This window comes from Mus pahari, chromosome 2 (genome assembly GCF_900095145.1).
Source record: "Mus pahari chromosome 2, PAHARI_EIJ_v1.1, whole genome shotgun sequence".
NCBI classification, from domain to species: Eukaryota; Metazoa; Chordata; class Mammalia; order Rodentia; family Muridae; genus Mus; species Mus pahari.
In genome coordinates, this window is record NC_034591.1 from 73101572 (window position 1) to 73118866 (window position 17295).

Here is a 17295-nt window from a genome sequence, read left to right on the forward strand (position 1 = left end):
GAAAGAGCACTGTACAGGAGCACTGAGGAAGAGCACTGTACAGGAGCACTGGGAAAGAGGACTGTACAGGAACAATGTGCAGGAGCACTGGAAAGGGACATTGTATGGGAGGAGCACCAGGAAGGGGCACTGTATAGGACCACTGGGAAGAACATCACTTATGGAGCACAGGACAGCCCTGCAGACAGTGGTCTAGAGCCAGTAGCTTGGAGGCTTTTGGAAGGTCAGAAGTGGAAGAAGGAAAGAGGAAGGGACTGGCATAGGAAGGACTGAGAATGAAACTGAACAGGGCACGGGTGCTATTTGGCCCTCTAGCCCATGTAGATCTACGCTGATGTGCCCTGTGCACCAAAGGCTTGTACTGACTTGCTCTAGGAACAAATAGGTACCCTGTGCAGTTGACAGTTACCCAGACGGTACAATCTGAGCCAATCCATGAGGGACGCTGTTCCTTCTACCTCTCAGTGTGATCTCTCCAGTTAACATTGGCTCTATCTTCTCCTCCCTGTCGGCTTCCTCATACTATAACTTGACCTGTGTAGGTTTGCCTGCATGCAAGGGCCTCTCGTTGCTGTCCCGCCCTGACAACTATACTTCCTATCTGAGAAATTAGCTCTGATTAGTGATGCTTGTCCATTTCTGTGGTGTGATCACTCTCTCTTTAGCCAATTTAGAACCCCCAAAGATGTCCCAGCACATGGGCTGGCAGAGATGAGCACAAGTACTCTGGCAGCCACACCCTAAAACTCTTTCCTCGACAGTTTGAAAGAACCAAGGTTCCTCTCTAAACATTCTTTCCCTCCAAGCCATGGAGAATCAACAAGTAGTACTTTCTCAGGAAATGGCTCCTGTTGGGTCAGAACCCATTCCCCAAAGCCAGCCAGACCCACTCTGTCAGAAGAGAGGTGCCTGCTAACTCGACAGAGTAGTAATCCGGTAGAATTTGTCTCCTCAGTAAACATGATTAAAAGACCTTTGTCTTCTTTCCCTCAAGCACTCAAATGCATTTTCTTTCACTCTCAAATTTCCATGGTGAGGAGGTGGCACAGAGGATGGAGGGATGAAGGAATGGAGAGATGGAGGGACAGAGGGATGAAGGGATGGAAGGATGGAGGGATGAAGGGAAGAGATAGATGTGAAAGCCAGCTTTCCAAGATCTATAAATTAATGTGTGGGACATGCTAAAGAAGTACCCAAGCATGCAGAGCCTGCACGTGGATCATGATATGGACTAGGTGGGGCAATTTGTATATCATAATCAGAGTCTACTGCTCAGAAACGAGCATCTTGAGACAGCTCTACATTTCAATAGTAGCATAAGTCAGCTGAGATCACCCTAATTTATTAACTGAAAAAACCCAGGGGCAGGTAATTACACTGCCTGCTGACAAAAGACAGAATGTTCAGCATGCCCAATTACAGAGAGGCACAGAATGAGAGCTAACTGCAGTTCTGAGTCACGGAGAGCGACATGGCCCATTTCACCACACAAGACAAAACTGAACCGTCTTCTCAAAGGACTGTAATCTTCTACAAGGTCTTTCCAATTAATTTAACCATGAATAATTTTCTTTTAAAACTACTTTCAAGTTTCCATTTAGTACCAGAAGGCAATTTCACAATTCATTTCCATTATTGGATTAAGTGGCCTGCTTCAACCGATTGTATTCTTTTCTCTGAGAGTTCTGGTGAGGACACGTCTCATAGCCTAAGCTAAGTTAGTGTAGGATCTCCAGACAGGGCAATGGAGCGTAGTCCAGTCAGACCCACTAGTTGAAAAACTCTGGTTTCCTTAAAGAACAATATCTGTCTACCTTGGCAGAACACTCCAGACTGAAACAGAACTCTCACTGCTCCTGTAGGCCTACGGAGCCCTTGGCAGGCAAGTCTTAGCCTAGAGGAGGGGGCTTGATGCAAAGAGGTGTGAAGAACGGGATCTGCTAGGCCAAGACATGGAGGAAGGTAGAGATAAAAATCAAGACTGAGCAGATGGAGTCGGGGAGGATCATCCACAGAGGGTGCCAGGAATATGCAGCATGAAAGACACCGGGGAGGACCAGCAGCAGGACTGTGAGGACAGCTGGGCATGGTGAGTAGGAGGTCAGGGAGGACGGACAGAAGCCTAATCACCAGCCTCATGTGCAGGAAGCTGCACACCCAGCCAGTTCAGGTGCTTCAGGCCCGTGATGTGGAGACTGGTGGACAGGAAAGGGAAGAGGAGGGCTAGGAAAGAGCAGAGGAGGAAAGGGACGAGGCAAGAGGAGGGAGAGGACGGTAGGGAAGGGAAAGGAAGGGGGGGGAAGGAAAGGAGGGAAGAGAGAGAAGGGAGGGTAAGGGAAAGGGAGGAGAGGGGAGGGGAGGAAAGGCCATGCCTACTTAGAACGTTATTTTGGGTTTTGTGCCTACTGAATCCCACCTTTCCACCGCGTCTAGGGCTTACTTTCTTCCCCAGTGAGGTTCTGACCCTCAGCACCTCATCTTTACCAACCTTTTCCATGCACACACGCCATCCTTAATTACGCAACAAGCACAATATTTCATATGTAGTAAGTGCCTGGCAATTTATCAGTGGGCTGGAAAAGAGCTACTTATACTGTGCATTGTCAGAACTCTCTACTGGTGTCAATAATAGTTTAAAAATCAAGCTAAATGGTCAAAGAGGTGCTTTAGCCATCTGAAACAGTGTCTAGGAAAGGAGGAAGGCCCAGCCGTTGCTTCATATTCCTGACACTGTAGGAGGAAAATGTTTTGGCCACAAAAGACCTGGAAATTAATAACAGTGGGCTCTTCAGGAGCAAATCTAACAGCTTAACAACGGCCAGTCAAACAGTGCTCAGAGATTCCACTAACCTGGAAACACTAGAGAGTCGCCTGAAAGTTTTCCAGGGATGATGCTGCCAGGATTCACCTCCCACATTCTGGTGGGGAGGTTTGGGTCAAGGCATCTGTATTTTTCAGACTGGCCTGGATGTGCAGGGTTAGAAACCTCTGGCTGCTTGGTTCTAAGGGACATGACCTGTGACTGCGTGCCTGGATGCTGCCAGGGAGAAGGGCTGCTGTCTGCCTGGCACAAAAAGATACTCTTTATAAGTAATTGCTAATCCTATTATGAATTATTAGTTGGTCTTGTTTTGTCTTCTTAACAACACAAAGACAGGAGCAGGGTTATCCCATTGTAACTACAAAAGTCAGTTACAAAGTACTTACACAAGGCGAGGTGGTAGAGAGAGGATTCCAATCCTGGCTGTCCTAGGATGTGCCTGCAGTACTGGGAAGTACTGCCTCCCTGCTGAAGTGGGCAAAAAGCAGCTCCCCAAATACAATGTCAAAAAAGTGGCAGGTGCTTCCATTTGTATCCTCCCTGGACCATTTTGCCCAGGAACTCACAAGAACTGACTTTTTGTAAACCTTGGACATCCCTGTAACTGCCTCTTACTATGTTTTATGTGCCTTTGCATCTTCACCTATAACCCAATGCTTGGCCCATGATCTACTGGGTTCCATTACTGGAATGAACGTTATGTGGTTTCAGCCAAGCATCCCAAGCTAAGAACTGAGAAATGTCACGTAAGTATCCAAGGGAAGGGCATGGTCGGGGGCGTGTACTTACTGCCTATATGATATGTTTTAGACATACCTGGAAGGATCTGGGGTCCCAGTGAAGTAGTGGATGCATGGTGAACTTCTGTTCTGAGGCAGGACAGACACTATACTGGCTGTGGTGAGGAAAGACTCAGAATCTATGCAAACGCCACTGGCTTTGTCTCGTAAGATGTTAATCATTGTCTGCACAGTGATGCTTTCTGAGAGAGAGAGAGAGAGAGAGAGAGAGAGAGAGAGAGAGAGAGAGAGAGAGAGAGAGAGAGAGAGAGAGAGAGAGAGAGAGAGAGAGGATATGATCATATATAACTGTGAAGACTGCCAACCATAACTGATTCACTTCTTGTCACTTTTTACCAATAAATCTCCTGAAATCATACCTGAGACTATAACTTCTTAACTACTGAAGGCAATTCCCAGTTGCTCTGGCAACCAGGCTTGGCTGGCCACGTGATAAACTCTGGCCATTGGGAGATGAGCAGAAATGGTGTGTGCACATCTCTGGGCAAGTCCATGTTCTGTCCTTCACTTTTTCCTTCTGCCTTCCTGCTGGCTGGGAGAGGCCAACAAGTGGTTCCGAAGCTGCAGCCCAGGGTTGAGCAGAAAGTCCTCAGCCCTGAACTGTCTCTTGCCACACAGATGCTGATATGGGAAAGCAATGGCTTCCGTTTCCTTAAGCCATGTTCATTCAGATCTCTTTTTTACAACTTTACCTCTACCTCAGCTCGTGCAATAACTGAACAGACACAAACATGAAACTGTTCGAAACCTGGATGTGGCCCTCTACATTCTCACCCTCGTGTCTGCTTGCCATTCGGGGTATGTGCACTGACTGAAGAAGGACCACTCTCTAGTGTGAACCACACACGGCAGCACCTAGAGAACTCAGTCTTCGGGACTCCTCATTGTAAGTTCACACGAGTGGATTATGTCCTTGACATAATCCCATTCCGACAGGTTCTCCTCTGGTTATGTTCTATTAAACAGTCTTGAGGCTGAATGTGGTCATTCATGCCTATAATTCCTTCATTTGGGAGGCTGAAGCAGGGGGACACTTATCTGAGGCCAGCCTGAGCTACAAGAATACCTTTCTCAAAAAAAAAAAAAAAAAAAAAAGAAAAGAAAAGAAAAGAAAACAAACGAAACATGGTAGCTGTGTGGCGAAGCAGCTGGCCAGCCTTGGGTGGAGTCCAATTTTCAATAAAGTCACTGTTACTCAAAACCAGTCCCTGGAGTACCAAAAACAAGCATGCAAGCTCACAACCCCACTCTTAGTCTATGTGCACAAAGAAGGAGTCAAACAGGGAGAGGATTCCTCACTGTGATGCACATCCTCTCTGCAAATCTCTGTTTACATTTTACACAAAATATTAGCAATTTTTTTTATATCTTCACCTACCCTGTGTCCCAACTTCCTGTCTCACAAGTTACTATCATACTGAACTCGTCTCTAACACGTTGGCAATATTTCTCTCATTTGCCTTTTATTTCTGCCCTTTGCTTCAATCCCCGCCCCTGCCCCTTTCACCTCCCCCCACCCCCACAGTTTCCCAGTCTGGACTGCGCGAGTGTCGCCTCCTGGAGTTATAACAGGCGCTCCACCCTCTGCTTCCTGCTAACCTGTGCCGATTTAGGATTGATGTTTGAGCAGAGAAAATCATTTCATCACTAGTTTTGTTTTAGCTTAAAACATTTATAACTTTTTCATGAAGTTCCCACTTGAACATGTATACTTCCACACCATTCTATATAACAAGCTTTTGTGTTTTATTGTTTATTTGCTTGGGGTTTTTTGGCTGCTTATTGATTTCTTTGGTTGGCTTTGCTATAGGCAAAAGTCCCAAAACACTATTCCATCTACATCAAGGGTCAGAAAACATTTTCGTAAAGAACCAGATAGAAGATATTTTAAGCCTTGGACAGTGTGTTCTCCACTACACTCTTCCCACAGCAGCTTCTCAGCTTCACCATTATAGACCAAAGGTGGCCATAAGCAGTTCACAGTGAAACGGATTCGTGCTGTGGTTTGAACCTGGCACGTCCTCCAAATGTCACGTTGAAGGTTTGGTCCTCAGGCTATGTTACTACTGTGGAGGGCCTAATAATATAAGGAAGATGGGCTCGTTGGGGGTGTGACCCTGAGGAGATACTGGGACTCTGCCTCATTCCTACTGCTTCCTGGACACCATGGGGTAAATGGCTTCCTCAACGTGCTTCAGCTGCCATGATGCCTGTCCCCATTTCAGACCCAAAAGCAGCAGAGCAACTGATTCAAAAATGTCTGAATCTGTAACTCAAAGTAAACTTTTTCTCCTGATAAATATTTTTATCTTAGGAATTTTATTACAGTGATAAGAAAACTGACTAGCATGGTATGACTATTTTCCAACAAAACTTTATTTACAAAAGAAGTCGCTGCTAGAGTTGCAGCCATCAGTTCTAAATGATCAAGTTTGATTGACAGATATATATGTAGAACTAGCAAATAGGAAATGTGACCATTATTGGCCTGGGGGGTGGTGGTATCTATTCATGCATATAAACAAGGAGCCATTCGTTTAGTATATTTATCTAAATATGGATTCTTAATCAGAATTTAGTAATGCGTGGCATTGCTGTTTGCTACAAACAGGTTATAGAGAGAACTCAGATCAACAGTCCAGTGCAGAAGTTCATGGAAGAAAGTAATACTCAGGCACAATGAGAGGATCGCAAATGAGTAGAAGGCTTATCCTGCAGGCATAGTAGAAGAAGAGGGGTTCTTCTAAGTTTCTGGAGTTATAGGGAGGACTCCAGTAAGTATCACAAAGGATCACATGATAACAGCAGTGTTCAGCATCAGTGGAAACAAGAAACCCACACAGGTTCCTATATGTTGTAGAAGCTGCATGTAAACTCACCAGGGATGTGAGGTACAACTCTGTGTTTACCACGCAAGGCTTATTGTCTACCTCTCTTACTGGTCCACCCTCCAAAGTTTGGAGCAGGGTAACTTACCTTCTTGCTTTTCTAAGCTGTCTTTGCCAGCACAGCAGTCCAAATGGTCATCGGCTGGAGAGAAAACCTGGGCAAAATTGAATTCATCCTCTCCCGTCCACCAGCCTTGACTCTGAGCGTAAGTCCTGAGTTCTGGGTGCTCTTCATCCAGCTTAGTAGTGAGGGAAAGATGATTGCAAATGCACCTCACTCCCTCTGCAAAGAGTTCGATGCGTGGTTAGTGGAAGGAACCCAAGACTCCAGGGAGGAGTCGGTTCCATTTCTGAAGAGAGAAACACAAAATCCTTGATCCTGAAAGGTTCAGCCTATCTCCATCGGACGTTATTACAGCTTAGATGGATGTCAGATTGACTGATCTTAAGTTCACAAACAAAATGAAACACTCAAGGCCTTTCATTCTGACTGAATAAGCCCCAAGTATGCATGGTTACAGGGAAACTGAACAGGTCTTTGGAAGGACTTCTCAGGAGGCTCAAGGTCTATGTCTGGCTCCTCTATGGGGCTACTCCACAACATTCACAGGATCCTTCTCCCCAGGAACACTCTCTCTTACCTGGAAGAACACTTCTGCCACCCCCACCCCCACACACCCAGACAGATGAAGGGTGACTTAGTCTCTAAGCTTCAAGGTGCTGTCTAGACTGCAGAGGATGGGTCACCATTGCTAAATCAAAGGACTGTTCACAGAGGCTGCCCCCAGGGAGTGTGCTGAGCTTCCAAATTCTCAGAGAATGAAGTGAGAAAGGAAGAAGAGGCTGCCTTAGAGCTCTGTCTGCCTGAATCCCACCACAGTAGAACCCTTACAGCCTGAATCCGGGTGCCTTGAAGCCAGGTCAGCTGGAGTGTTTCCCAGGATTCCTTGATTTGATGATTTATACCTCCAAACTATGCACTCCTGAATGACAGGCTCTTTTTTTCCCAAAGGGTATCACTAATGTAAAATTCTAATTAAGCAACAGAAAACAGTTATGATCCCCCCCAAAAAACAACAAACAAACAAACAAACAAAAAAACAGTGATATTGAGACCATTTATGCTAAACTATTCAAAGAAAGAAATGGTCTTGAGAACTCCACCGAGGTTATTTTCCTAGAGGCTAGTTTATAGTACACACTTGTTTTTTGTTTTTAAGAATCAGAACCGAGAGGACAGAGTTCAATAACTCCCATCGCCATCAGTCTAGTGCTGCTGGGGTCAGAGAACATGAAACCGATGAGGGGGAAAAAAATGGCTGTTCGGAAAAAAAAAATGTTTAGTGAAAAACAACACTCATTTTGTAGAGATGGACCTTTATAAGCGATGCTTTGAAGGAAGCTGTGCTTCTGAATGTAGCTACAGATCAAAAAGTCTTAGATTCTACTTAAAAGCAATTGGACTACTTTGAAGCATAGCCCATCCACTTTCCCAAGAGAGCCATTTGATAGCGTTGCTTTTTCTTAGGGAGGTTTGTGTAAAGGAGTTTTAAGTTCCTGTAGGGGAGGGAGGTCTGGGGGTGGGAGGGGAAACCTTTTGTTCTGCAAATGCTCTAAGATCTCCAGGAATCATGCACAGGTCCTGAGAAATATGCTGGGCACACCATGGAGGTAGGAAAACTCGCTGGTGGCTCTGCTAGCCTGTTCCACTTCCTGCGAGAATGAGAAGACACAGTCTCCATGCACACAGAGAACTGGTCTACCCTCTTGTTCTCAGCAGGATAACTTTGTGCACAGAACACTTGCTAATCATGGGGAGCCTCTGTCACTGGAACCTGTGCACAAGACCAGGTTTGACTCCCAGTGACTATCAGGATCTGGCTAAGGTCTGATTTGGTTCTGCTTATCTAAAAACTGGAGTAGCAAACAGATTGCAGACCTAATATCTTCCATAATTAACTGGTAAAGACTTCATAATAAACTCAGCTGAACAAAAGTATGCCGTGGTGTAGAGGCTCAAGAAAAGGACAAGAGTTGACCTACTAGCTGAAGTAACTCGAATTTGGTAAGCGCAAATGTTGATGCACACAGTGTGTATTTATCATCTTGTCAAAAGGAATGCAAGGGGACTGCCAATGACCAGTTTTCTTTGGAGTTATGTAGGACTTTCAGGAGCCCATTAGCCAGTTCTAGGACTCTATCCCAATGGGAATCTGAGGGAGAGCTCTACAGTAGTGGTACACTGTCTCAGCCCTGAACCAGAAACAAGAAGAAGTATGAACCGGAGGGGCACTTCTCATGTAGATGGCCAAGTCCATGATGCCCTCCTAGGGATGGAGTCTCAGACGTGTGACCTGGGTGGCACCCAGTGGCACTCAGTAGTGCTCACAGACCCAAGTTCCTGTTTTAGAGGCTGAGTCTAAGCTTAAGCATCTGCGGAGCCAGGAGTGACAAGGTTGACTTACTATGATCCAAGACACCTCATTCTCTTGCCTAACCCGTAGTCATGGTTTATAGTCAAAACTAGATAAGTCAAAAAAGCAAACAGGAAAAGTAAAGAATTAGATGTGCACTTTCTGAGTCTTGATATCCCTTCAGGAGAGTCCAGATACACCTCTGCAAGCAGGTACCTGGAAGTGAAAGGCATTCCTAAGCCTGAAGGGGGATGCATAGAGGATTACCACAGCTCCACAGCTCTTCTGGGCCAGCCCAGCATGTCTGACCAGCATGACTTCAGCATGTTCTATCACCAAAAGTCTTTATCCTGTACCCCCTCACCTGTGATTCTCTCAGCAGCCCAATACTTCCCTACGGTCTCCAGCACCCAGGCTTCATTGCGATCCACCAGCAGATATGCACTTTGGAAGCTATGGCAGGAGTGTGCATCTTCATAATAATTTCCACCTTGTCCGTGCTCATCCAATAAGGAAACAATGATGTCTAAGGCTTCTTTAGCTGTTGTCCCTCGTTCTAAGCCAAGCCTGAAGGAAATCATAAGTATACCTCTGTCATTTCAGGCCACAAACATGTTAAATATTCAGACCAATATATGAACTACTTAATAGAACTTGAACTCAGAATGCCTCTCTTAACACATCCAATTAAAAACTGTAGAAGTGTGTTCTACTGTCTTTAGATTTGATTGTCTTTCATAAGAATAGAAATATCAGGGGCCAGTGACTACACTCTCTGTACTGGAAGGTCAGTCCCTTCTTGCTCTTGGCTGACCCTATGTCCCGTACAACTGCCCTGCTTTCTCCTGACTACTGCCTAAGAAGTGGGAAATCTCCCTAGCTTGGATCAACGATTACTCTATGGTGGGTATTTTGGGTACTGTTATAGCCTATTTGCGTCTCTTCGAAGTTCATGTTAAAAACCTAGCACCAATGAGAAGGCAGTGTGGGTCTGCCGGGAGATGATGAAGTCATGGTAGTGGTACCGTCATGAGTGCCAATAGTGTCCTCTATAAAAGAGACCTCCTCGGAGAGCTGCCTTGCCTCCTTTAACCATTGGAGGACACGGTAAATAGGTGCTGTGTATGAATCAGAATGCATCCACATTAGACATTAAATACTGCTACCTTGACCTTGGACTTCCTTATTTCAAAAACTATGCACAATACATTCCTATTAACAATCCCATTTAAGATGTCTTATTGCAGCATCCTATAGTAGACTGAGAAAACTGGTTCTAAGTGTTTGGCTGCCAGTCATTGTCCTCTGGGCATATAATTTGCTCAGAGATCTCACTAGGAACAGGTTATATATGACTTGTTCTTTTCTTACATACCTTCCTCCTACATGTCAGGCTGTATCAACTGATGTTCTTTACAGCATCAACTATCAAAAGAACATAGATTCCATCTAAAGTGAGCCAGACATCTTCTTTCCCCAGCCCTATCAGTGAATCAGCCTGTGAAGGAGAGTACAGACACTTCCTTCGGAGTGACCTTGGACAGCTTGCATAATAGATGCTTTATACCATCTATAAAACATTTCAAGGTCACCAGGGTGTTACAAGATAATAAGCATGAAGACACAAACCCCTAATGGTGGAGCCACGCTAGTAAACAATCACCTGCAGCAGGTGGAATGCTGTGGCCCAGAAACTCGGAGAGCATGGGCCCTAGCTCCAGCTCCCGTTGTGCTACTTGATGGCAATATGACCTTAGTCATGTGACCTTTATAGCTGTTTGTCCTCATACTGGCAATGAGCACACACTACCAGCTCCTTGTCAAGCTGAGGAGACAGAAAACGGCCCATGAGATGCATGTGGTTCATTTATTCAGTTGGACTACTATTCGGCTCATAGGCGCTCACCTCTTAGAGCAGGTGACAGAGCTATTCAGGTAGAGACGTAACCTGTCCTTAATAAATTCATGACTTGAGAAGTAATGACTATTTAAAATCTCTCCATTGAATGTCTTAAGGCATGTCCCACTGTGCTGTCATGGGGAAGAAAGGATAATCCAACTGCAAGCTGTAGACTGAGCCCTGTAATTGGCTTATGTTCATGGTCAGAGCATCGTATACCAATTCACTTAACAGGGCTCCTTTTAAGCTTATTTAGGAAGATTGATTGCAGAGCCATAATCTACAATGTTGAGCCTTAAAGGAGTAATAAGAGAAAATCCTGAGCCTTGGAATTCACAAATAGGGTAGCTGGGCCTCAAACTGTCGTCTGAGAATTCCCTCTCTCAGAGGCAGCACTTTCTCCCTCTGGCATGAATAGAACATTCTCACTGGAATCTACATGAAGGAACATCTCAAAGATTTGGAACAAAGTCTTTTCCAGGGTCTTTGGTCACAATGCCTCATGTGACCCCAGGCGTCTGCAGGGTAAAATATGACCCACAGGAGCATACTTCAGGAGCATGCAACAGTGGCTGGTGTAATGATCTTTGGAGAATTCCTGTTCTGCAGGTTCTAGTGCACATGGCTGATGTCCAGGCTGCTGGAATCCCACCCAGGTTCTGTACCGGGTACCTTTCCTCCATCCTAAAATGCAGGTAGGAATCTGACTTCACTGATCCTCAGATCAGCCCCACGGGTTAAATGCTATCTATGCCTTTAACCCACATGACCAATCCCACCTGGCCTCCTGGCCATGGGATGAGGATAGGATTGCCCACTGCACAATACAAGATAGATGAGGACACGAACTTCACCCACTCCTCCTAAGCTCAAGAGGTACAGATGAATCCCAAGTCACTGGACGGGAGGACACCACTCAGCATCCTAAGGCACGTTTTCAAGCTGTCCCATCCATCCTCACCTCCGGATGGGTTCGATGCACATTTTCCAAATGAAAAGAGCGTGTTACTGACCCAGTGCCTAAGTTGACTTAGTGGTTGTGCCTTAGCCTACCTAATACAGACCAGGACAGAGATGAGTTGGAAGGACCCAAGCTAGTCTCATTCAACCATCTACATCCTTCCAAAGTGCTTCGACCAAGTTGTTCTGGCTCTGAGAGTTAGACATTCCTGAATTCAATTCTTGGTTTTATGAGAGGAAAGAAATGAGGCTCAGGGCCTGAAAGACCTCGTTAGACAGAACCCACACTTTGGTTTAGAAATCTGCCTATTGAGGTTTGCTGTACCTACAACTCTGTAGATTAGAAGGGGCTCCCCTTTACACCCCAAACTGGATTGAGTTTAGCAAACCATTGCTATTCTGGAGCAAATAATGAAAGTAATTGATAGACCACCCCTAGAGGACTTCGCTCTCAGGGACACTGTTCTTCGTGCAAATTACCCTACCCCTTCCTACCAACACATCTTCACGGTCCCTCTGGTTTTTAGTCTTTTGGACATTTAGAAGATTCTCAGCCTTTAGCAAGGGTCGGACTCAGGATGATAGAACAGAAAGTTTGTGCCTGTCTTCAAGTGCTGAAGTCACTTCTCCTGTTTGGGGCAATTAGAGCTTTGGGAAGTGGTTAGGCCATGGCAGTGGAGTCTGGGATGAGATCAGGGTCCTCAGCAAAGAGACACAAAAGGTCTGGCCTTCTGTACCTCAGATGGGACCTGTTGTCACCGTGATCTCGAACTTCCAAGCCTCTAGAACTGAAATACAACATATCTGTCATTCAAACCTCCCAGGATGTTATGACTTTGTTACAGCATTCCACACAGATTAAGAAACATGATAAGTGGATGTTGCGTGCTGTGTGGACTTGGACTTTAAATTTTATGGAAGGTCGTTGTTTTGTATTGAGATCCTATTGGCTCAGCTGGTCAGTCCAGACCAAACTGGAGTTGCATGTGCTAAAGATCCCATCACTGGCACTTTTGGGGACAGTGATATTCCACTCTTACCCCCTCTTTAATGAGCAATAGATCCTAGTCTGCCTGAGTCAGCATAAGGACATCCCTGTAGCTGTACCTCTCCCAGAGAAGTCACCCAAAGTCATCTAATACTAATGGGTTTCTTTTTTTCTTCCCCACGTTATTCTGTTCCTCCATCTCCACTCTATAAAACCAGTGCTCCACTCTTGTCTGCTGGGAGCTTTCTGCTCTCCAGAGTGAAGGCTGCCCGGGTTCCTGTGTCAGGAACAAACGCCAACTCAGTCTAAAACTGAATCTGCTGTCATTTCACCTTCTGACAGAGAAGAGGGTGTTTGAGACCTTTTGACTTCTTTCCGTCTCAGTGTTCTGTCTCACTGGAAGAAGTAGAGTATGATCTAATCTGGAGAGAAGTACTACCTGGTGTTCTGAGTTCAGCCACCTTCTAGCCCTGGGGTCTTGGGCAAGCCACTTAACTTCCCTAATCTCCAGTTTGCTCCTACTGTAAGGAATTAGAAAACCTAGCTCTTTAGCTTGTTATGAGTGTTAAATGAAATAGCACATATAAAGCCAGTTTCCCGAGAGAGTTAGGGAAATAATGACTTTAACTGTACCCGTGCTTCCCTTTCCCAACACCTGCAAGCTCCCATGTTCACTAAGAACCTACCAAAAAAAAAAAAAAAAAACCCAAAAAACAAAAAACACCACCTTTCCAGCTTTTCCTCAACTTTCTTTCAAGATCTTCTGAGATCTCTGACACGAGGAGGTGGGTCGTGTTTAGAGTGACAAGAGGCTCTGAAGCAATGAGACTGGCCAAGTTTAGTGCCAGTGCCAAACTCAACAAGAAGCAGGAAACGTCAGTGTGCGGGATGATGGCTCAGAGGACCAGGGTTCAGACACCATGTAATGCTGGGTGTTCACCTATTGATTCCAGCTCCCTGGGAATTCAAAGGCAGAGGAACACCCAGAGCAAGCTGGCTGGTAAGGGAAGCTCTACCAGAAAGCTCTGGATCTTGCTGAGAGACCCTCCCTGAAGGGATGAGGGAGCAAAGTGATACAGGAAGGAAGACTCCGAACCATGGGCCTCCACATGCATGCACACAGACGCATGAAATGAAGGCGGGGTGAGTCTGCAGAAAAAGAAGAGGATGTAACCAGAGTGTAAGTAAGGGGCAGGGGCAGTGCATGGCCAGAATGCAGCGCTCTCCAGAGCCAGCTGGCACCCCATCTACTCGGAGAACAGGGGTAAAACTTGGGGGATTTTGAGCTAGCTGCTAATCCTTCATCATCTTTACACCACAGGTGTTGGGAAAGCCACAATTTCGGGCTGCCACCCCAGCTGATTATTAGGTATTCCATGCATACTCTGTCTAATTAATGGGACCCACATGCCTCCTGGGCCTCCTCATGATGGAGGCCAACAGGAATCATCAGGACAAATAGACCTTAGATTAATGGATTCCAGGTGTAAGAGACGCTTTGACTTCCAAAAAACAACAACAACAAAAAATGATCCCCTATTTTAATGTTAGCTCCTGCCTGCAGCTTGGTACTTGGATCCGTAGTCACCAAGAAGCAAGACTATGTGTGTCTGTGTGTGTGCTTACATGCCTCTTGGGATGTGGGTTCTGGGAAGAGGACTATTCAGAGATACATAAGAAAGGAAGGAAGGAAGAAGGAAGAAGGAGGGAGGGAGGAAGAGAGGCAAGGGAACAAACAAAACTTGGCTTTTACCACTAAGAATGAATTATAACAAGTGTTGCTTAATGCTTACATTCCTACACACCTCTAAGAAGCACATGAATATCATGCCTTTACCCTGAAGGCAGTGCCTGGCAAACCGAGGCTGTCACTCAGTTACTTCTCTTGGATGCTGATGTGTGGATGGAGAGCACAAAGGGCCAGAGCGTGCAGATGGGGAGCAGCTACATTCGTTGAATAATCAGCCACAGTCTCGCAGACACTTGAAGTTGCATGTGAAATATAAATAGCCCACTCTTCCAGAAGATGCCCAGGAAGCTGGCAGCCAAGCACAGAGGACAAGCAAGGACAACGCAAGAAAGGATGCTGCTCACAGCAATAGCTGGAAGAGCCATGAGGAACACTCTGAGGAAGGTGTTCTCCAGCTGTGCAGCCGTGTATTCTCGGCCGTGTGCTCCACCTGCCTTGCTGGGGTAGACTGTCAACCCCGTGTACAGTGTGTGTGTGCGTGAGTGTGTGTGTGCGTGAGTGTGTATGTGGGGGGGGGGCGTTGAACTTGCCTTCCTAGTAGGCTCCTGGGCAGTGTTTCTGAGAAAGGCCATGCTTTGGGAACCTTGCCACGGGCAGTGCTGTGGTTTTGATCTACAGCTCCCCAATTAACACTGGGGCTCAGGAGTCGCTCATAGGACTTGCTTGGTATGAAAGGTTAGGTTTAGCCAGTTTAAAGCTGGGACCAGACTTTTGAACTTGACCCTGAACTTAGAAGTCTACTCTAGGTACAGACTGTGTGCCTTTCCAAGAAGTGGCCAGGATTTGTCACAGGCTTTGCCATATCATTCTTATTGCAATGGCTGTGTGCGAGCCAGGGGAGAAGTCAACTTAAATGGCTTCAGGTCAGCCATGATCTACTCCTGCATTTGTTATTATTGCAGACCTTGATCACTCTCACAGCAATCATTATCCACCAAATACATCTTCTGTGTCCCTACCCATCAGTCCTGTAGACTCACATGGAGCACATCTCCCCTGAACATCCCAAGTGCCCCAGGCAGGGGTCTATGGAATGCTAACTCTGCAATTCACATCCTCCAGTGTCTATCAGGGGCTAGCTCTGGAATTCACACCCTGCAGTGTCTGTGAGGGGCTAGCTCTGGAATTTTGTACCACGTCTGTGACATCATTTCCCAGATCTCCCTGCTTTCTCTCTGTCACTTTCGGTTGTCCTTAGATTTGTGCTGTTCACTTAAAATTGGCATTCACACGGATGCTGTGACCCTTCCCATTAAATTTTACACTTTCGGTATTGTTTATATTTTACTTACTGATCCATTACCAAAACGAAAAATAATTCATGGCAGAATCAGATCCAAAATAAAACAGATTTATATCCTCATTCAAACTTCATCCTAACAATATAACAGCAGTTCTCAGCCTGTGGGTCTCCATCCCTTTGGGGTCAAACGACCCTTTCGGGTATCCTGCATATCAGGTATTTACATCACAATTTATAACAAAAGCAATATTACAGTTATGAAGCAGCAACAAAAGTAATTTTATGGCTGGGGGTTATCACAACATGAGGAACTGTATCAAAGGGTCTCAGCATTACGAAGCTTCAGAACCACTGGTATATAAGTTCATTAGGTTGTATAGATGTTTGGTCTGAGTAAATTGTGTGTGTGATATTATGTATTTATTTGCAAAGCTTTTAATATTAAAGTTTAAAACATAACTCTCTTGGCTTGTTTGGTTTTTTGTTTTGTTTGTTTTTGTTTTATAAGGATCGGTGTTGTTCCGCTTGCTGTCCTCCCTGTAAGCAGACCACAGTCTCTGCAGTCATGAACTTTTTCACGGCAGACAGTGAAGAGCACATTGGTCCTGAGCAGGCTACACTGCTCACAGGGTGGAGAATCTCAGGGAGGAAACGTGCTCTCTGCCCACACTCAAAAGTTAGCCTTTAGGATTAGGATTTCCGCCAACTCCCTAATTCTCAAACTGCAAAACTATCACCAAGCCATAGATGAGGGGCTTGGAGATGATTTTGTGGCCGATTCTTCATTTCGGGGTTTCTACTAAATGGAGATGTTTAATTAAAAGAAACAACACATGGGGGGGGGGCTGCAAAAAAACAAAAAAAAAATGGCTTTCTATTTGTTGGAGAGAAAAACCATTGAACAGAAAAAGCTATTTCTGCCTCCCCCCACCCCCCGCAATTCTTATTTTACCCAGACTAATATCTCAGCACTCACGAGGCTGAGACAAGAAAATCACCAGTACTGGGCCTGGGAGGAATGGGTTACAAAATAAAACACTATCTGGGAGGAAGGGAAGGAGGAAGGGAAGGAGGGAAAGAAAACAACAAAACAAAAGAAAATGACCCAGAAACGCTTCCCAAGGTCTGTCCCTAGCAGATTTACACAGGGTTGGAAGAAGTCTTGGGTCATAGGGGCTTCTGGGTAAATGTGCAATTTTCCTCTAGGGGAAAAAAATTGTCTAAACCTCAATTATTTTTCTTAAGAAATTAGCTTTGGGAAGGAAGTTCTAAAGCTGTCCAATATAGGCCTCATATTGAAAGCCCAAGGAAACCTAGCACAGAGAACAACCATTACTTGGTATTTCCATCCACTCCCATCTGGAAGCCACGCCCTCCTTCCACTCCCCTCTGAAAGCCACGCCCTCCTCCCACTCCCCTCTGAAAGCCACACCCTTCTTCCACTCCCCTCTGAAAGCCACGCCCTCCTTCCACTCCCCTCTGAAAGCCACGCCCTCCTTCCACTCCCCTCTGAAAGCCACGCCCTCCTTCC

The 17295-nt window shown here is 45.6% G+C and overlaps 1 protein-coding gene across 1 annotated transcript in view; it reads right to left on the reverse strand.

Annotated features, from left to right (window-relative positions):
- Scrn1 (secernin 1) overlaps positions 1–17295 on the reverse strand; it is a 58300-nt gene that overhangs the window by 7571 nt on the left and 33434 nt on the right. The window contains exons 4-6 of the mRNA XM_021190028.2: positions 9288–9490; positions 6598–6792; positions 3638–3803 (exon numbers count right to left, since the gene is read on the reverse strand). Of these exons, the coding sequence (XP_021045687.1) occupies positions 3638–3803; positions 6598–6792; positions 9288–9490 (564 nt within the window). The remainder of the gene's footprint in view (positions 1–3637; positions 3804–6597; positions 6793–9287; positions 9491–17295) is intronic.